The 19,463-nt window shown below is 48.1% G+C and overlaps 1 protein-coding gene and 1 long non-coding RNA gene across 2 annotated transcripts; both read left to right on the forward strand.

Annotated features, from left to right (window-relative positions):
- The first annotated feature begins 1,028 nt into the window (after window positions 1-1,028).
- LOC147992165 (uncharacterized) lies at window positions 1,029-1,649 on the forward strand. The gene has a single exon (XM_087538951.1). The coding sequence runs from the start codon at window positions 1,029-1,031 to the stop codon at window positions 1,647-1,649; it is 621 nt and encodes a 206-aa protein (XP_087395077.1).
- A 1,527-nt stretch (window positions 1,650-3,176) lies between these two features.
- LOC147992166 (uncharacterized) lies at window positions 3,177-4,035 on the forward strand. The gene is made up of 4 exons (XR_015615125.1): window positions 3,177-3,307; window positions 3,475-3,558; window positions 3,668-3,725; window positions 3,811-4,035. It is a non-coding gene; the product is annotated as an uncharacterized LOC147992166 (long non-coding RNA).
- Window positions 4,036-19,463: the final 15,428 nt, after the last annotated feature.

A 19,463-nucleotide genomic window follows, 5' to 3' on the forward strand; every position in this document is an offset into this window, starting at 1 on the left:
ATAGCTTGTACTAGTTGTCCCCCTTCAAATTTGCCTGCCGTTGTTGGCTCCCTCCCCGCTCGATATTTGGGAAGAGGACCAGGGCCTATATAAGTAGAGCTAGACACCACAGTAGGGGCATCGAGCAGTTCACTCAGCTCTCACCCACACAAGTTAGCCAGGCACAAGAACACCTCAACCTCAGGAGGCCGTTCTCCCCTTGTACTGTTCATCATCAGCCCAAGAGGTAATCCACCACCACCACACTAGAGTAGGGTATTACACCACAACGGTGGCCCGAACCAGTATAAACCTTGTGTCTCTCTGTGTTGCGAGTTCGTCGAGTTCGTCCGCGAGATCTTAGTGAGCTAGGGCGTAGATCGGTAGGAGGGAAAGACTTCGCGCGCACCCCAGTGTTCGAACCTTAAGGGTTTACCGGAACCCCACATCCGACAATATTCTTGGCTTTGATCTATTTGCTTTACTTGAAATTTTGTGAACCTTCTCAACCTTATCGATATCTTAACTAACATTTGCTTGAAATTTTTGCCACCATCCTAACCGAGCTACTCCATAAGCTTTACTTGTCTAGGTGTGAGAAACAAACCCGGTACCAATTCTCCTATTGTGGCATTACATTGAGCGATACTTGATACATCCACAATCCTCGGAAAAGGTAACTTTGGTATTGTTGTCGCATTTTCCTACTACCCACTTGGTTATGATGGATAGGCCAAGTTCTTCGGCGAACCCACTTTTCGAGGAGCAAGGTGATGATCACGACTACGTCACCAAGAGCCACTTCTTCATCGCGCAACGAGCTCTCCATAAAGAAAGTGAAGCCTTGGGTGAATGCATGGAACAACTCGCCACCGACCTTCGGCAATCGGAAGCAAGGAACCACGACTACATCGACGCCAAGTTCACCACACAAATGGAAGAATGCTGCAACATGATCGTGAGACGCTCATCTTCCTCGACATCTTCGTCAAGACGGCGCCACTCAAGCCGCCACTCAAGTTGGCAATCTTCGGACTACTCCTCTTATGATGCAAATCCTCCACGAGCTCGCTTTCCTCGACGTGATGATCCTCAAGATCGCCAAGCTCAATAAAATCTTTTCCAAGGCAATGGCTTACAAGACCGAGTCCGAGCATGTGATAGGGCGTGACAACAAGCGCAAGAAGCAATGGAGCAAGAGCAAATACCTCCACAAGTGCAACATCAAGAACCTCAAGCCGGTGATGCAATCTGACAAGCTCAAGAACACCATGAAGCTCAAGCACTCGAAGCACAACACGCACTTCGCGAGGCCACTAGAGCTGTCGAGGAGCGCAACCATCAAGTGCGTGAACAAGAGGAAGCACTTTGTCAAGCACGACAAGAAGAAGCTGCCCGACGCGAAGAGCAACAAGAAAGGCGAAACCAAGCGCATATTCCTCGTCCCCCTCCACAACAAGAACGACACCAAGTGGAACAAGTGCTTCAAGACCCTCCTCCACGCCAAGAGAGACGTCTTGAGGAATGAGCATTTGAGGACCTTCCTCCATGACAAGAGCGACATCAAAACTGCCACTACAATGAAGAACTCCGCTATGGCAAGCTCAAGTTCACCATGCCAAAGTTCTCCGGAAGCAATGATCCCAAAGAATATCTCTCATGGGCTTTGAAGGTGGAAAAGATATTCCGCCTTCACAACTACGGCGAGGAAAAGAAGATCGCCATGGCCTCCCTCGAGTTTCAAGACTACGTCCTCATTTGGTGGGAACAAGTGATCGAGCAATGACAAACAAGAGGAGAACCACCAATCACAACTTGGACGGAAATGAAGGATGTGATGAGAGCTTGCTTCGTGCCTACACACTACACCCGTGATCTCTTCAAGAAGTTGCAGCTCCTCAAGCAAGGCACGAAGACGGTTGTCGGTGTCAAAATCGGCGGATCTCGGGTAGGGGGTCCCGAACTGTGCGTCTAGGCCGGATGGTAATAGGAGACAAGGGACACGATGTTTTTACCCAGGTTCGGGCCCTCTCGATGGAGGTAAAACCCTACTCTTGCTTGATTGATATTGATGATGTGGGTAGTACAAGAGTAGATCTACCACGAGATCAAGGAGGCTAAACCCTAGAAGCTAGCCTATGGTATGATAGTTGTATGATGGAGTTGTCCTATGGACTAGAACCCTCCAGTTTATATAGACACCGGATAGGGTTAGGGTTACACAAAGTCGGTTACAATGGTAGGAGATCTTGAATATCCGCATCGCCAAGCTTGCCTTCCACGCCAAGGAAAGTCCCCTCCGGACACGGGATGAAGTCTTCAATCTTGTATCTTCATAGTCCTGGAGTACGGCTGAAGGTATAGTCCGGCTACCCGGACACCCCCTAATCCAGGACTCCCTCAGTAGCCCCCGAACCAGGCTTCAATGACGACGAGTCCGGCGCGCAGATGGTCTTCGGCATTGCAAGGCGGGTTCTCCTCCCAATCCTGTGCACCTATTGAATAATGTCCCTTTTTTTCTTCTCCTGTAGCGCCCCTTGGCTTCTACGCCCAATAATGACTGTCTTCCACGTGTCGAACGAATGCGAAAAGTTGGGGCGTTTTTACACTCGCACCCCTAGCCACATAAACGAGCCGCCTATTTAATGGGATGGGGATTCAGATCCAAACCACGCCTTCTCCTCTCCGCGAGTAATCATCCGAGCGCCTCCAGCCAAGGTCCATGGCCAGCCATCGCAGCTCCTCCTCTCACCCTTCCAGTCCTAAACCTGGAGACTGGGAGAAGTGTTCCATCCTGCACAGCGAGTTAGTGTTGCTTCAGGCCAAGGGATTTCTTCCTCAGGCTTATATGGTCCCGGTCCGAGCCGGACTCTCCACCTACAATGGTGGAGAGCAAGCGGAGAGCACCCCGAATCCCTCCAAACACTAGTAGAAAAAGGGTCAAACGTGAAGCACATTAGTGCCGGTTTGTATTTGAGCCGGCACTAATGTATACATTAGTGCCGGTTCCAACGGCTAGCCGGGCCGCTTTCATTAGTACCGGTTCGTGGTGAACCTTTAGCACCGGTTCGTGCCACGAACCGGTACTAATGAGAGTGGTGGCAAGATGTTGTTAGACTGGGGCCCCTCCAGCCCCTTTAGTACCCATTCGTGGCACGAACCGGTACTAAAGGTCGTCCTACATAAACCCTTCACACCCGAGCTCGCTCTGTTCTTCCCCTTTCCCCTCTCCTCTCTGTTCTTCCCCTCTTCCTCTCGAGCTCATCACACATTTTGCCCAAAATTTGTCAAGATTTGAAGGCCCCCATCCATTCAAATGATCACAAAGGTTAGCAACTTTGTCCTTTCATCTCTCATTGCTAGATTAGCTCTTGCAATGCTTTATATAGTGATTAATTTGTGAGTTTAGTAATTTGGGAGGATATATATATATGTTCTAGTATTTGATTTATATGCAATTTGAGGTCAAAAATAACACTTACTTTGCATATGTAGGTGTGGTTTACTTAGTGCCTTCTAAATCTCCGTCGTAACCATCGTTGATCGCCCGCACCGTCCCGTCGCCGGCACCACCTTGTGGTGAGCCTCTTGTTCATGAAATTTTATATAAAAATTGATGTTTGTGTGATTTGGATATATAGTTACTCGTATAATTATCTTACCCGTACGTTGTTTGCTATACATATAGTGCCATGGTTTTGATATCCGTCCCCGTCGGCCCTCGTCCTTGTTATGATTCGGATGTGGTATATATATTCTCTTTTAAAACTAGTTGCATTTCGTGTTTATGACAAATTATGCCCATCAAGTTGACATAGAAATTTTTTCTAGGAGGTATGTGAACCGGAAATTCCAACCGACCCTATTGTCGAGAGGTTAAATTTAGTTGAAAGAGAAAACGAGTACTTGAAAGAAAAATTGAAAAGAATTGAGGGGGAGAAGATGGAATTGGAGTTGCATGTTGCCGATGTCGTCGATGATCACAAGATCAAGATGGAGAAAATGCGCTTGAAGATTAGAAAGATTAGAAAATATGCCGTCGATAGTGAGGCTTGGTATCATTATGCTGTTGGATCCATTGTTACCTTAGTTGCGATCTTGATCGTATTTGTTGTTGCATTTAAATGCTTTAGCTAGAGAGTTATTTGTTTGTTGCATTTAAGTGTTGTAGGAACTTTATGTATGAACTTGTATTAATTTGGTCTATTCGGTGTTGTGTAATGAAGATGAGCCGGCAATGGATGTACGATGACCGATGCTCTCCCCAGTTCGTTGAGGGCGTGCATACTTTTCTGCTTGCGGCTGAGGCAAACAAGCGGGCGGATGGTTTTATGCCTTGTCCATGTGCTCGCTGTAAGAATGGTCACAATTACTCTACGTCAAGAACCATTCACGTCCACCTGTTTAAGTCTGGTTTCATGCCCCACTATAATGTTTGGACCAAGCACGGAGAAAGAGGGGTTATGATGGAAGACAATCAAGAAGAAGAGGACGACGACAGCTATCCTGGCCATGGGTTCCCTGAATACGATGATACAACAATGGGGGAAGAAGCTGAGCCGGTAATGCGGGAAGAAGCTGAGCCGGCAATGCGGGAAGAAGCTGAAGAAGAGGCATCAGATGAGCCCATTGATGATCTAGGTCGGGCCATTGCCGATGCAAAGAGAAACTGCGCAGGTGATTTGGAGAAGAAGAAGTTGCAGCGCATGTTAGAGGATCACAAAAAATTGTTGTACCCGAATTGCGTAGGTGACAAGAAAAAGCTGGGCACCACACAGGAATTGCTGCAATGGAAGGCAGAGAATGGTGTATCTGACAAGGGATTTGGAAAGTTGCTGGTAATGATAAAGGATATGCTTCCAAAGGACAATGAATTGCCCGAGAGTACGTATGAAGCAAAGAAGGCTGTCTGCCCTCTAGGGTTAGAGGTGCAGAAGATACATGCATGCCCTAATGATTGCATCCTCTACCGCGGTGAGTACGAGGATTTGAACGCTTGCCCGGTATGTGGTGCATTGCGCTATAAGATCAGCCGCGATGACCTGGTGATGTCGAGGGCGAGCGCCCCAGGAAGAAGACTCCTACCAAGGTGATGTGGTATGCTCCTATAATACCACGGTTGAAACTTTTGTTCCAAAACAAAGAGCATGCCAAGGCGATGCGATGGCACAGAGAAGACCGTAAGAAAGACGGAAAGTTGAGAGCACCCGCTCACGGGTCGCAGTGGAGAAAAATCGAAAGAAAGTACGGGAAGGAGTTTGCAGATGATGCAAGGAGCGTATGGTTTGGTCTAAGCGCAGATGGCATTAATCCTTTTGGGGAGCAGAGCAGCAACCATAGCGCCTGGCCTGTGACTCTATGTTTGTATAACCTTCCTCCTTGGTTGTGCATGAAGCGGAAGTTCATTATGATGCCAGTGCTCATCCAAGGCCCTAAGCAACCCGGCAACGACATTGATGTGTACCTAAGGCCATTAGTTGAAGAAATCTTACAACTGTGGAATGGAACAGGTGTACGTGCGTGGGATGAGCACATGGGGGAAGAATTTGACCTAAAGGCGTTGCTGTTCGTGACCATCAATGATTGGCCTGCTCTCAGTAACCTTTCAGGACAGACAAACAAGGGATACCGCGCATGCACGCACTGTTTGGACGATACCGACAGTATATATTTGGCTAATTGTAAGAAGAATGTGTACCTGGGACATCATCGATTTCTTCCGAGCAGGCATCCCGTAAGAAAGAAAGGCAAGCATTTCAAAGGTGAGGCGGATCACCGGACGAAGCCTCGCCACTATACTGGTGCTGATGTACATGATATGGTCAAGGATTTGAAGGTGGTCTTTGGAAAGGGTCCTGGTGGACAACCTGTTCCGAATGACGCTGACGGACGCGCACCCATGTGGAAGAAGAAATCTATATTTTGGGACCTGCCCTATTGGAAAGACCTAGAGGTCCGCTCCGCAATCGACGTGATGCACGTGACGAAGAATCTTTGTGTGACCCTGCTTGGCTTCTTGGGCATGTATGGGAAGACAAAAGATACACCTGAGGCACGAGAGGACCAGCAACGTATGCACGGAAAAGACGGCATACATCAGGGTCATGCAAGCTACGCTCTTACCAAAGAAGAGAAGGAAATCTTCTTTGAATGCCTGCTCAGTATTAAGGTACCTTCTGGCTTCTCGTCGAATATAAAGGGAATAATAAACATGGCAGAGAAAAAATTCCAGAACCTAAAGTCTCATGACTGCCACGTGATTATGACGCAACTGCTTCCGGTTGCATTGAGGGGGCTTCTACCGGAAAACGTTGGATTAGCCATTGTGAAGCTATGTGCATTTCTCAATGCAATCTCTCAGAAGGTAATCGATCCAGAAATCATACCAAGGTTAGAGAATGATTTGGTGCAATGTATTGTCAGTTTCGAGTTGGTGTTCCCACCATCCTTCTTCAACATCATGACGCACGTCCTAGTTCACCTATGCGAAGAGATTAACGTTTTGGGTCCTGTATTTCTACACAATATGTTCCCCTTTGAGAGGTTCATGGGAGTCTTAAAGAAATATGTTCATAACCGTGCTAGGCCAGAAGGAAGCATCTCCAAGGGCCGTCAAAATGAGGAGGTCATTGAGTTTTGTATTGACTTTATTCCTGACCTTAAGCCGATTGGTGTTCCTGAATCGTGGCATAAGGGCAGACTGGATGGAAAAGGCACGCTAGGAGGGGAACAAATAATATGTATGGACGGACATTCTCTCACTGAAGCACACTACACAGTTCTACAGAATTCCGCCTTGGTGGCTCCGTATATGGATGAACACAAGAATTTGCTACGCTCCAAACACCCGGAGTGGTCTGATGACTGGATTACACGTGAACAAACCAGGAGTTTCGCCAGCTGGTTGCAGACACGTACCATGCATGACACCTCTATTGAAGATGACCTGTACTTGTTGTCCCAGTTACCATCTTCGAATATAATGACTTTCAAAGGGTACGAGATAAATGGTAATACATTGTACACGATTGCCCAAGATAAGAAGAGCACCAACCAAAACAGTGGTGTCCGCTTTGATGCAGAAACCAAGACGGGAAAGGAAACATATTATGGTTATAAACAGGACATATGGGAACTTGACTATCGGCGTGGTTTGAAGGTCCCTTTGTTTTGGTGCAAATGGGTCAATATGACACGAGGCGGGGTAACGGAAGACCCGCAGTACGGAATGACAACAGTGGATCTCAACAATCTTGCGTATGCAGACGAACCATTCGTCCTAGACAATGATGTGGCATAGGTTTTCTATGTGAAGGACATGTCCACCAAGCCAAGAAAAAGAAAAGATAAGGAAGCCAATGCATCGTACGATGAGCCAAAGCGGCACATAGTTCTTTCTGGGAAGAGAAACATCGTGGGAGTGGATGACAAGACAGACAAGTCAGAAGATTATGAAAAGTTTGATGAAATTGCTCCACTCACAGTGAATATTGACCCGAGCATCCCGTTAAATGATGAAGATTTTCCATGGTTACGGCGCAAAGGGACACACGCGAAGAAAAAGTTTCACACCCAAAGATCTGGGATGTGATCGGCTTCACTATCATCACTTTCTTCTGTGTTTCACACCCAGAAGGGAATCTCTGTAATAGTTAGGGTAGTTAATTATGTGTTTTGGCATTTGAAACGCGAAGAAATTTTATGTGCAAACAAATTCTTTCATGCCTTTACTGATTTTTAAAGTTAAGTTATTCACAAACTAGTGATTCACACTAATTTCAAATAATTCAAAATTTAAACTATTCAAATTTGAAAACTATGGGCACTACCAGAAAGTTTGTAATTTTTTGTACCTAAAGCAAAAATATTCACAAAGAAACTCTAAATACACAAAAAACAACTCAAAAATAAATAAAGCAAAAAAAATAAAAAAAAGCCCGCCTACTAGGCCAAAGCGGCCGGCATACGACTAGAAACCCAACCTGTTGTTGGGCCAGGATGCAGGCCCGCAAAGGCCCAGTAGGCCTACAGGGCAGCACAGAACATGTAAGCCCAGTAGGCCTGCTTTGGAGAGGAGCTCGAGAGAGCTACCGCACGGGGGTTTATAAACCAGTGCGATCGCCCCTCGGCTAGCGAGGTGGGACTAAACTTGCCGCACCGCACCTGCGCCAGCGCACCCCCTTTAGTACCGGGTCGTGGCACCAACCGGTACTAAATGGGGGGCCTTTAGTACCGGTTGGAGCCACCACCCGGTAATAAAGGGGGTCACTTCCCGCCGCTTGGCCTGGCCAAAACAGGCCTTTAGTACCGGTTGGTGGCTCCAACCGGTACTAAAGGCCCCTCCTATATAAACAACACTTACGAAAATTTCAGTTTCTCATTTGCTTCTTCTCCTCTGCACCGTCGCCCGCTGCGCCCCCGGTACGTCTCCATCCCTCGTCGCCGCCCCCGTCGCTGCCCCGTCCCCGTCGTCGCCGCCCCGTCATCCCCGTCCCCGTCGTCCCCATCGTCACCGCCGCCCCGTCCCGGCCCGTCCCGCGTCGTCCCCGTCCCCGTCGTCGCTGCCCCGTACGTCCTCGTCGTCGTCGCCGCCCCGGCCCGTACGTCCCCGTCCCCGTCAACGCCGCCCCGTCCCTGTCCCCGTCGTCGTCATCCCCGTCGTCGTCGCGCACGTCGCCGTCCCCGTCGCCGCCCCCCATCGCCTCTCGCCTCGCCGGTGAGCACGCACACACACACATACATTTTTTGTTTTTTAGTTATACAAATAGTTAGAAATTTTTCTGTTTTTTAGAAATTGTTAGAAATTTTTCTGTTTTTTAGAAATAGTTAGAAATGTTAGAATTGTTAGAATATTTAGACATGTTAGAATTGTTAGAATAGTTAGAAATGTTAGAATTGTTAGAAATTTTTCTGTTTTTTAGTTATAGAAATAGTTATAAAAAAGTTAGAATTGTTAGAAATTTTTCTGTTTTTTAGAAATAGTTAGAAATGTTAGAATTGTTAGAATAGTTAGAAATGTTAGAATTGTTAGAAATTTTTCTGTTTTTAGTTATAGAAATAGTTATAAAAAAGTTAGAATTGTTAGAAATTTTTCTTGTTATAGAAATAGTTATAAAAAAGTTAGAAATTTTTCTTTTTTTTAGTTCTAGAAATATTAGAAATGTTATAAAAATGTTAGTTATATAGAAATGTTAGAAATTTTAGTTATCAAAATCCAATCAATAAAAAAATGTTACTTTTTGCGGGCATATAGCTAGTATTTGTTCTCGACGTAGCCCGGCCCGCATCCTCGCCGTCGACCCGTCCGCGACGATGTCCGACTGACCCATGTCCGGTACTGGGCTCCGCCGGGCTGGCACTGGGAGCTGCTGCCTGGAGGGGCACGCCGCTTGATGAGGAACCCGGCCCCGGGTCCCGTCGTCGACCCTGATCTCATTTGGTGGCGTTCGCGTGGGCCAGTTTCGGTGCGGAGGGAGCCGGCCCCGCCGGAGGTGGTACGTCGCCGTGTCAGGGAGGAGGACGAGCACGTCCATCGCTACATGGTTGCGTTAGAGGGCGGCAGGTTCTCCAATACCTGGCAGTTTCTTCAGGGATCTCACTTCAGCTATGATCCTGTGAGGGTTCCTTCTCTTTGGGTGTCCACCGCCCGCGCCGCAGGAACCGCGAGTGTCCTAGATTCTTCTGTAGTATTCGATCTTTATTAGCTACCTAGCCAGTGATGTACTCGATATATAATATTCAAGACGATGTATTCGAGATTATATATTATTCGAGATGATGTATTCGAGATTATATCTATTATTCGAGACGATGTATTCGAGATTATATCTATATTCGAGACGATGTATTCGAGATTATATCTATTATTCGAGACGATGTATTCGAGATTATATCTATTATTCGAGACGATGTAATTTGAATACTAAATTGTTTTATATTTCTTTTGGCATAGTTAAATAAAAGCTATGGCGGACAATACCAACAGAGAGGGAGAACAGACCATGTTCGATATAATACGCGGGCCAAATGATGATCAGAATGAAGAAGATTATGACGGCTCCGAATTTCTAAACAACACCGGAGAGGGTGATATGATATTCAATCGCGACGACCGAATTGATGAAGTCATGAACTACGATTATGACAACACCGGAGAGGTATATATATTTATATAAGCAGGCATCTGGTGATCATCACATGTTTTAAATGAGCTGAAGATATATTAACGAATCGATCTTTCTTCTTTCAGCCATCCGGATCGAGCAAATCTTCAGGCAAAAGGACGAAACGAGGCCCGAACAAAAAGTTGAAGGAGGGCGTAAAGTATAATATCGAGTCAATCAAACGTAATGGCGAACCATTAGCGCCTAAGAAGATTGCGGACAAGTTCGTTCGTCAGTGCGCAGTTCTTGTGAAGGACCAACTCCCGATCTCCCTTCAAGAATGGAGAAAGCCAGCAAAGCCACGTCCAGATCTTACTTTTGTCGACGACAGACAAAAAAGTCTGCTTTGGGATACTCTCATGGAACATTTCACCCTACCAGATCCTTTCACAGAAGCAGATGTGTAGAAAGTCAAGGACGCTGCTCTTAGGAAGATGGCGGTTGCATTCAAGAACCACAAGAATCATGAATGGGACAAGTACGTCAAGGGAGGAAGGAAGACTCCAGTATTCGAGGGAACACTAGAGAATCAAAGTGCTCATTGGGACGATTTCGTGAAATTCAAGGATTCAGAATTATCTAAGGAACGGTCAAGAATAAACAAGGCTAATGCTGCAAAAAAGGATAAGTTCCATAAGCTGGGGCCAGGTGGCTATGCGGTGGGAATGCCTAAGTGGGATAAGTCTGAGAAAGAGATGCTGGATGCAAGTGTCACTCCAGAAACATTGAGCTGGCCCCCCAGGTGCAGGACTTGGTTCTATGCACATGGGGGGGAGTTGGACCCGAAGACAGACAAAGTTTCCAAGAAGGCATGTCTGGACGGAACCGAAGATAAGCTACTTGTTGCAATAGAAGAGGCTCGATCCGGGTTGTTCGAGCCCAACAGAGAGAACGACGAGCTTACATGTGCCCTGGGAAATCCTGAACACCCGGGAAGAACATGAGGCATGGGCGCTATTCCGTGGTATGAGGGGTTTTCGGACTGGAATGCCGACTACAGAACCCGTGCGAGAAAGAAGATTGCGGAGGAGAAGAAGAGGAAGATGGAGGAGGAGCAGAGGAAGCTCGACTATGAATGCCTTCAAGGCCTAGAATCAGCGCACGCGGACTTGGCAATCAAATTCCAGCGGCAGCAGGAGCAGATCGACTCACTTAGCCAGCAAAGGGGGTCTCAGCAGCTGCAGCAGCTAGCGGATGATCCAGCATTGGATACCACCGCCCCATCCATGCCGAGAAGCAGCGTGGGTTCCGCCCCATTTGACACAATGCTGGATAGATACCCCGTGGATGATATCGCGGAGAACACTAACTGCGAGCTACACTTCAAAATTAAGAACATATCCTTGAAGGTGGCGGACGGTGTTGCTTATACAAATTCCCCCGATGCAACCTTCCATTGCAACCCGATTCTAGCAGGCTATGCTCGTGTCGTGGTTGATGAGGTGGTGGACCAATATTCGGGGCTAGAGCTTGACATTCATGGAGGTGACGAGGAGCACACACTCGGAGATGCCAAACATCGTATCATCCTATGGAGAAAGGATTGCATCATCTTTCGAAGGCCACCGACACCGCGTCACCCGACTCCTCGTCGAAGTCCGCCACCGAGTCAGCAGACTCCCGCTCCTCCAAGTCCACCAACGCGTGAGGCCACTCCTCCTCCTCCAAGTCCGGCAAAGTGTCAGGCCACTCCTCCTCCAAGTCCGACACAGCGTCAGACGTCCACTCCTCCTCCAAGTCCAGCACAACCTCAGGCCACTGCAAGTCCGGCACAGCTTCAGGCCACTCCTCCTCGTCCAACTCAGCCCCGTCAGCCGTCTCCGCCGCCTCAGCAATCGCAGAAGAGACACCCCGCAGCTATGGTGCGTAGCGGTACGAGTCGAGGTCATAGTACAGGAAGTACAGGCGGAGGCAAGCGATATAAATATGGTCCAAACCTCACTACTCCTCTTCCTGAGAGGGCTTACGATAGGACCGAGGAGCAAACCAATGCCATAGTGCGGGCAGAAGTCGACGCCCATTTTGGACCGAAACTGCCACCGCCGCCAAGGGAGAAAGTGCCTGTGGAAGTAGTTGACCACTTCATTCGTATGGCTCAACCACCAGCTCCTAAGCCTGTTGACACAGACCATGAGCGCCACATCAGGAAGTTACATCGACAACGTCTACAGAAGGAGGCGAGCTCGAGCTCGAGCAAACAACAAGCAGCTATCAAAAAATGCGGGAAAACCGTTGTCCAGCTGGGAGAACAGGCGGCACAATCGATCCCCCCGCTTGTTGTGCCGCCAACAACACGTGACAGTACGCGCGCCCAATATTATTGTGGCCAAACAGTTTACGTTCCCGAGGTGGGTGATGTGGTAATAACCCAGGAGCATATAATGCAGGCTGAAACTCTCAAAATCACTGTTGGACAACTTCTCGAGATCGAGGACATGCCTGTGCTTATAGAGGGGGAAATAAAACGGAAATATGCCCGGGGCCAACCTTTGGTCAAGCCGGAAGAGGTCAAGAAGCTCCCAACGAGAATGTATGAATTACATCGATGGTACATGAACATTACCAAGAGATCCGATCGAGAGTCCCTCATGGTGCAAGTCAAGAAGGATCATTACTACCATGAGAAACCTGTGACCGTTGAGTATTCTGAACTGTTTCAGTTATACAATCAAGACGCACTCAACAAATCTATCATCAGTTGCTATTGTCTGTAAGTGATTTCTTTCTGTAATTTAAGTCTCAAGCTAGCTGTAGTGATCCTTTTAATCAATCATTACCTGTAATTATCCTCACTATATTCTTTTCTGTGGTATTATGCAGGATGAAGATGTATGAAATGAGAAAAGGTGGACGCTATGGCATTGGGTTCATTGACCCAAACACCGTTAATGAATACACATGGATAATAAACAAGCATCATGAAAAGCAGGTAGAGGACAGCATGCTAGAGTTCTTGAAGCGCCTCAAATACAATGAAGATATACTACTTCCTTACAACTTCCAGTGAGTCACATTTTCTTGTACAAATTCTTTGTTTTTGCCTACTAGCTAGCTACATGTTTTTGCTTACATATGCCCACTTAATTAAGACATGCAAACGTGTGTGCATGCAGATTTCACTGGATCTTGTGTATCATTAAATTTGACGCCGGAACAGTTCAAATACTGGACTCACTACTCAAAGCAAATAGTGACTATAACATCTTGTTTGGGATAGTCAATAGGTAATTTCAATCATTATTAACTATATATCTCGGCCTATTTAGTTCGTCATTTCATGATATGAACTATTTAATAACCCCTTTATTCATTTTCTTTGTCGGCGGGCAGGGCTTGGGCAAGGTTCATCAGCGTCACGAAAGGCGAATGGAAACGACAGCTGAAATGGTTTCGACCCAAGGTAAGTAATTAAGTAGTACTAGCTAGCTAGCTAGCAGCCATCTCTTTAATTATCATGCTTGATTAATTATTATCTGATCAAATTAAATTCCATTCTCGTAATAAAGGCCCTGAAGCGGGCGCAGGGGACTAATCTGTGTGCATTCTGCGTTTGCGAGAACATTCGCATGATGGCGTCCGAAAGGAGCAGATCTCAAAGACAGGAATGGGTACGCTTGTCAGAACACTATTCACAATTTTTACACCATTATCGATATCTAGTCACAAAACTAATACACATGCATATTGATCTCCTTCTTAATAGTTCAAAGAGGTGCGAGACAAGCTCCTAGAAACGGAGCGCATAGAAGCACTTCAAGAGGAAATAGCGGGATTTTTGCTCGACCAGGTCATAAATCCGAAGGGAGAATACTATTACCCGCTACCGCCCCCATCGACCAGGTCATGAACCACTTCCAATTGTCATCGTGCTCCGAAGGCACCAATTAGGCTAATGCCACTGGCTCCGAAGGCAACATGCATATGTAGGAGAAATTGTATATAGCTATACATGTGTGTATGTGTGAATTAATATGGTGGTTTGTGAGACATTGATGATATATATATGATTGGTTCTACTAGAAATTCTATTTATATATATATATGCATAACGTGTACAATGTGTAGTATCGTAAAATACCAGCAAATGAAAAAGAATTAAAATGGAAAACACAAAATTAAATGAAAAAGAAATCATAGAACCAAAAACCCCCCAAACATTTTAGTACCGGTTGGTGTTACCAACCGGTACTAAAGGGCTCTCGGCCCCCAGAGCTGGCTTGTGCCACGTGGTTGCCCTTTAGCACCGGTTCGTGCTGAACCGGTACTAAAGGGGGGGGCCTTTAGTGACCACACTTTAGTGCCGGTTATGGAACCGGCACTAAAGGGCCTTACGAACCGGTGCTATTGCCCGGTTCTGCACTAGTGAAAGGAGAGCGGTGTGCTTCGTCCCTTATCTAATAAGGGGACTTGGATTTCCAATTCATCCATTTCTCCGTGGGCTTCTGGAGTTCTATGGCCTCCAGCTGCACAATCTTACGCCCGCCTCTATATTACATATCGCGGGCTTCATTGCCCTTTGCGAGCTATTCTTGGGTGTGGAGGCTCATTTCGCGTTGTGGAAGAGGATATTCTGCCTGGTACCCCGTTCTCAAGAGGGGTCCATATATCAAGTGGGCGGAGCCGAGGTATGGCGCATCGCCGGGACCGGATATCTATCCGGAACCCCAAAGAAGGCGTCTGAGGACTGGCCTTCGGAATGGTTTTATATAGACGATGTCCCGCTACCGGACCCTATCTGGGTCGGTCTCCCCGAATTCAACAGTGCTCCCTTGAAGAAACGCTTAAGCTGGCGTCCACGGAGCTCTCAGAGAGAAAGTGACAGGGACATCCTTTACCTGATGGGCCGGATAAGATTATTGGCTCATTCCGGACTAACCATGATTGGAGTCATGGCCGAATGGATTATGCGGCGGGGTGCAGCCGCTTCAGTATAGAGGCCACCCCATGTGGGATTTCAACGGAGAGGATGACGCCACCCGTTACGGTCGCAAGGGGCCAGCTTCAGTGGCTGCTCTAGTAAAGATCTTGTCCTCTTTATACAAGGGAGAAGAGGAGGAATTCCTCCGCGTCAACCCGCAGGGCGGGTTCACCATGTACAACCCTCCAAGTTGGGTAAGTGGACAATTTTGCTCGCCCATCCGTTTTATACTCCCATTATTAAATATATAGTCTGACGACTTCAACGCAGGAACTGCGCCAGGAAATAAAGGATATAAACAGCCGTCCTCCACAGCCCGAGGATCCAGAATGATCCCTCGATCCGGACTCCGAAGAGGATCCGGACATATCGGTGGAGTTGATTGACGGGGTGTTTCATCAGCTAAGCAAGGACAATACCTTGGTGGCCATTACGGCCGATTACCCAGGGTTAATCCCGGCCTCCTAGGTGATTGTGACCGAAACCCCAATACCTTGAAAAGGGATCCATCCTCACGCGTTGTCAGTATCCTGACGACCGTGTTCTGCAGGGGAGGTTCCCAAGGCGGGAGGCCGCGCCTACGGCAACTAGCCAACGAGGGGCTGCAGGGACCCGTGGGGTGAAAAGAAACGTAGTCTGGACTGAGGCGCCAGCGCAAAGGTATAAAGCGCCTTCCTATTCCGAGGTGTTGTTCACGTAAGGCGTGTTAACACTCATGTTCTTGTGCAGGACAAAGAGACCTCGCCGGACTATATCCGGAGAGGTTGCCAATCGTGCGTCCACCAGCCAGGCTCCACCGCCTGGTCCGGAGGCAGAGGCAAGCACGAGGCACGCGATGGATGCTCCTCCAACAGAGGATGCGGACAGGCTGTCTGGCACCCAGTCCGAGGTGGAGAGCGCCATGAATCACCGGCGCCGCCGCACAGTTCTCCGCGATGCTTGTTTCTCCCAAGAGGTGTTAGATGCCTTTAATGCGGGAGATGCATATCTCCGTGCCGCTCAAAATGGTCTAGCCAGAGCCACGGAGCAATATGTGAAAGACATACGGGTGAGAATTTCTAACGGTTATATATATATCAGTAGCCCCCGAGACTTGAAACAGTTAGAATAACTGATTTAAGGATCATGTGTTATGCAGGTTCTTCAGAAAAGAATACCCTACTGTCTCAGGAACTGGAAGAGTGCAAAGCCCAACTGGAGGCCGCACTAGCCGCAGCGGGGGAGCCCAAGAAGACTCCCACTGGTAATACATGCTTAAAAAAGATAAGTATTATTCGGTATACATGCAAATCTGACAAATAAAATTGCAGATGACGCCGGATTAAATCCGGAGAAGCAGCAACTCCTACGCCAGTTAGAGGCTGGCGAGAGCGTTCTTGCAAAAGTGAGGCGGGAGAAGAATGATCTTCAGGATGCCAACACAAAGCTGGACGTCGAACTAAAAGATGTTCGTGCCCAGTTGTCGGACTCCACTAAGGAGAATCAATGGCTGTGACGCGGCATATTCAGTAAGTGCTTTAAACAAACTCTTGAAAAGGGAATTCGGCGAAGGAGCCGGCTAACAGAGTTATGTCTATAGGTATGCTAACAGGTCGTCCTGCAGAGGAGATGCCCGGTTCTACGGGTGACCTTCTTCCCGAGCTTTCGCAACTACACGAGCGAGCTCGGCAGGCGATGCGAGGCATTGCCCAAGCCCTATGGCCCTTCCATTCCATGCCCGAGGGTCTTGGAGAGCTTGCAGAGAAGCTAAAGGGAGCTCGGCGGCGCTTCCGGTTGTGGAAGATGTCAGCCTGCCGTCAAGGTGCTAGGGAGGCCTGGGCCATGGTGAAGACGCGGTACACGAAGTCTGACCCAAACCACATGGCCGAGGTCGGACCTATGGGCCCTGATGGGAAGGAGATCCCTGTAAGCTTAGTGTACGGCCAAGTAGAATTGGCCGCGAAGTATTCCCAGAAGGACTGTAAATTAGACAGCCTGTTAGATGGTATTGAAGAGGAATACAATCAGTCATAGTGACTGTGTAATTTCAATTGACATGTGTAATGCCTTCTAGCCGGATTGTAGATCGTTTGTCGTTGCCGACCTTTTCGCTTCAACCTCGGGACCTGACGGTCCGGAGTGTGTCCGAATACCATAGCGGTTATATAAGAACCGGGGTATGCATGGAGACCAGGCGTAGGGGTCATTAGTGCTTTATCAGACAAGTGCCAACTAGTTATGTTATATTACATGGTTAGTAAGAAACATCTTCCAGAGAGAATAGTTCCGTTAGGGGTTCCTTTCGCTGGGAGGCATGCCCTAAAGTGCATGTCCGGACTGCGTGAAAAAACGCAGAAAAAAGGCATCTGGGGCGCATAAGATAAGTAGAAAGATCATCTTTAATTCACCGACCGAATATTCCCTTAAGAACGCTAGCTTTCGGCTTCACCCAGTCTGAGGTACACATCCGGCTGACCCGGCAGTAACAATCGCAGAGGTGCTCCCTTTACCGCCTAGCCGAACAATCGGGAACGTAGGGGTAAGCACAGGAGCCAGGCAACCCAGCTTGGCCAAAACTTAAGTCATATCGATGCATATAATGGTGAAAAAAGGTACATGCGGAAGTTTGACACATGTGTTGGGCGTGAAGCCCGTATAAATAAGCTTCTGTTAAGGAAGCCCCCAGGTTTAATGAGCGCGTGTAGCGCGTCACTTGATGAGCCTTTAAGGGCTATAAAAGAAAAGAGGGGAAGGAGAGGAATGTAAGACAGAAAAAATAAAAAATGGATAGAGGAGGGAGAAGAACACAGAGTCCGGCGTTAGGCGTAGAATCTTCGGAGACGGGCTGCGTTCCATGGGTTCAGCTCGAGTCGGTTATCCGAGGCATCTCGCAGGCGGTACGCTCCACCAGTAAGGACTTGGTCGATTATGAAGGGACCTTCCCATTTGGGCTTGAGCTTGTCCTTTTTCTTGTCCGGCAGGCGTAGAACTAATTCACCAATGTTGTAATTTTTTGCCCGCACTTCTCTGCTTTGATATCTTCGAGCCTGCTGTTGATAGAATGCGGAACGAGCTTTTGCCACGTCGCGCTCCTCCTCCAAGGCGTCCAGACTGTCCTGCCGATCGAGCTCGGCTTCTCTTTCTTCGTACATGCGCACTTGAGGTGAGTCATGAATTATGTCGCAAGGCAGAACTGCCTCCGCGCCGTACACCATAAAAAATGGTGTGTATCCGGTGGTGCGATTCGGCGTGGTCCGCAGCCCCCAGAGTACGGAGTCGAGCTCCTCTACCCAGTGCGTGTTAGATTCCTTGAGGGACCGCACTAATCTGGGTTTGATGCCGCTCATGATAAGACCATTTGCACGTTCGACCTGGCCGTTAGTTTGTGGGTGATAGATGGAAGCATAGTCGAGCTTGATGCCCATGTTTTTGCACCATAGTTTTACCTCGTCGGCGGTAAAGTTTGTACCGTTATCGGTTATGATGCTGTGGGGGACGCCATAACGGTGTACAACCCCGGATATGAAGTCTATCACAGGTCCAGATTCGGCCGTTTTAACAGGCTTGGCTTCTATCCATTTGGTGAACTTATCCACCATGACCAGTAAGTATTTTTTCTTATGGGTCCCACCTTTAAGGGGTCCGACCATGTCAAGCCCCCAGACCGCAAAAGGCCAGGTGATGGGGATAGTTTGGAGTGCGGTGGGTGGCATATGGCTTTGGTTGGCAAAAAGTTGGCAACCAACGCATCGTTGGACTAGGTCCTGAGCGTCTGCCCGGGCCGTCGGCCAATAAAAGCCTGTACGGAAAGCCTTGCTAACAAGGGACCGGGCAGCGGCGTGGTGACCACTGAGTCCAGCATGAATTTCAGCCAGAAGGTTCCGCCCTTCCTCTTCGGAGATGCACCTTTGAAGGACTCCGGTAGTGCTTTTCTTATAAAGCTCTCCCTCATGGACTTTATAGGCTTTAGATCGCCGCACTATGCAGCGGGCCTCGTTTTGGTCCTCTGGGAGTTCCTGCCTAGTAAGGTAGGCTAGGAATGGTTCTGTCCACGGGGCGATAACCGCCATTATTACGTGGGCTGAAGGTGTAATTTCATTGGCAGAGCCTCCAATTATGTCAGATTGTTCGGCGTCGAGTGGTGCGGCTGAGTCCGGGCTGTTATTTGCGGATTCCTCCTCCCATGCTACGGATGGCTTGAACAGTCTTTCCAAAAAGATGTTGGGGGGACTGCATCACGTTTTGCTCCGATGCGTGCCAGGACGTCCGCTGCCTGATTGTTTTCTCGGGCTATATGGTGAAACTCCAGCCCTTCGAACCGAGCTGACATTTTTAGGACGGCGTTGCGGTAAGCTGCCATTTTTGGATCCTTGGCGTTGAAGTCTCCATTTATTTGGGATATCGTGAGGTTCGAATCCCCGCGT

This window comes from Triticum urartu, chromosome 1A (genome assembly GCF_056163025.1).
Source record: "Triticum urartu cultivar PI428250 chromosome 1A, HENAU_Tu73, whole genome shotgun sequence".
NCBI classification, from domain to species: domain Eukaryota; kingdom Viridiplantae; phylum Streptophyta; class Magnoliopsida; order Poales; family Poaceae; genus Triticum; species Triticum urartu.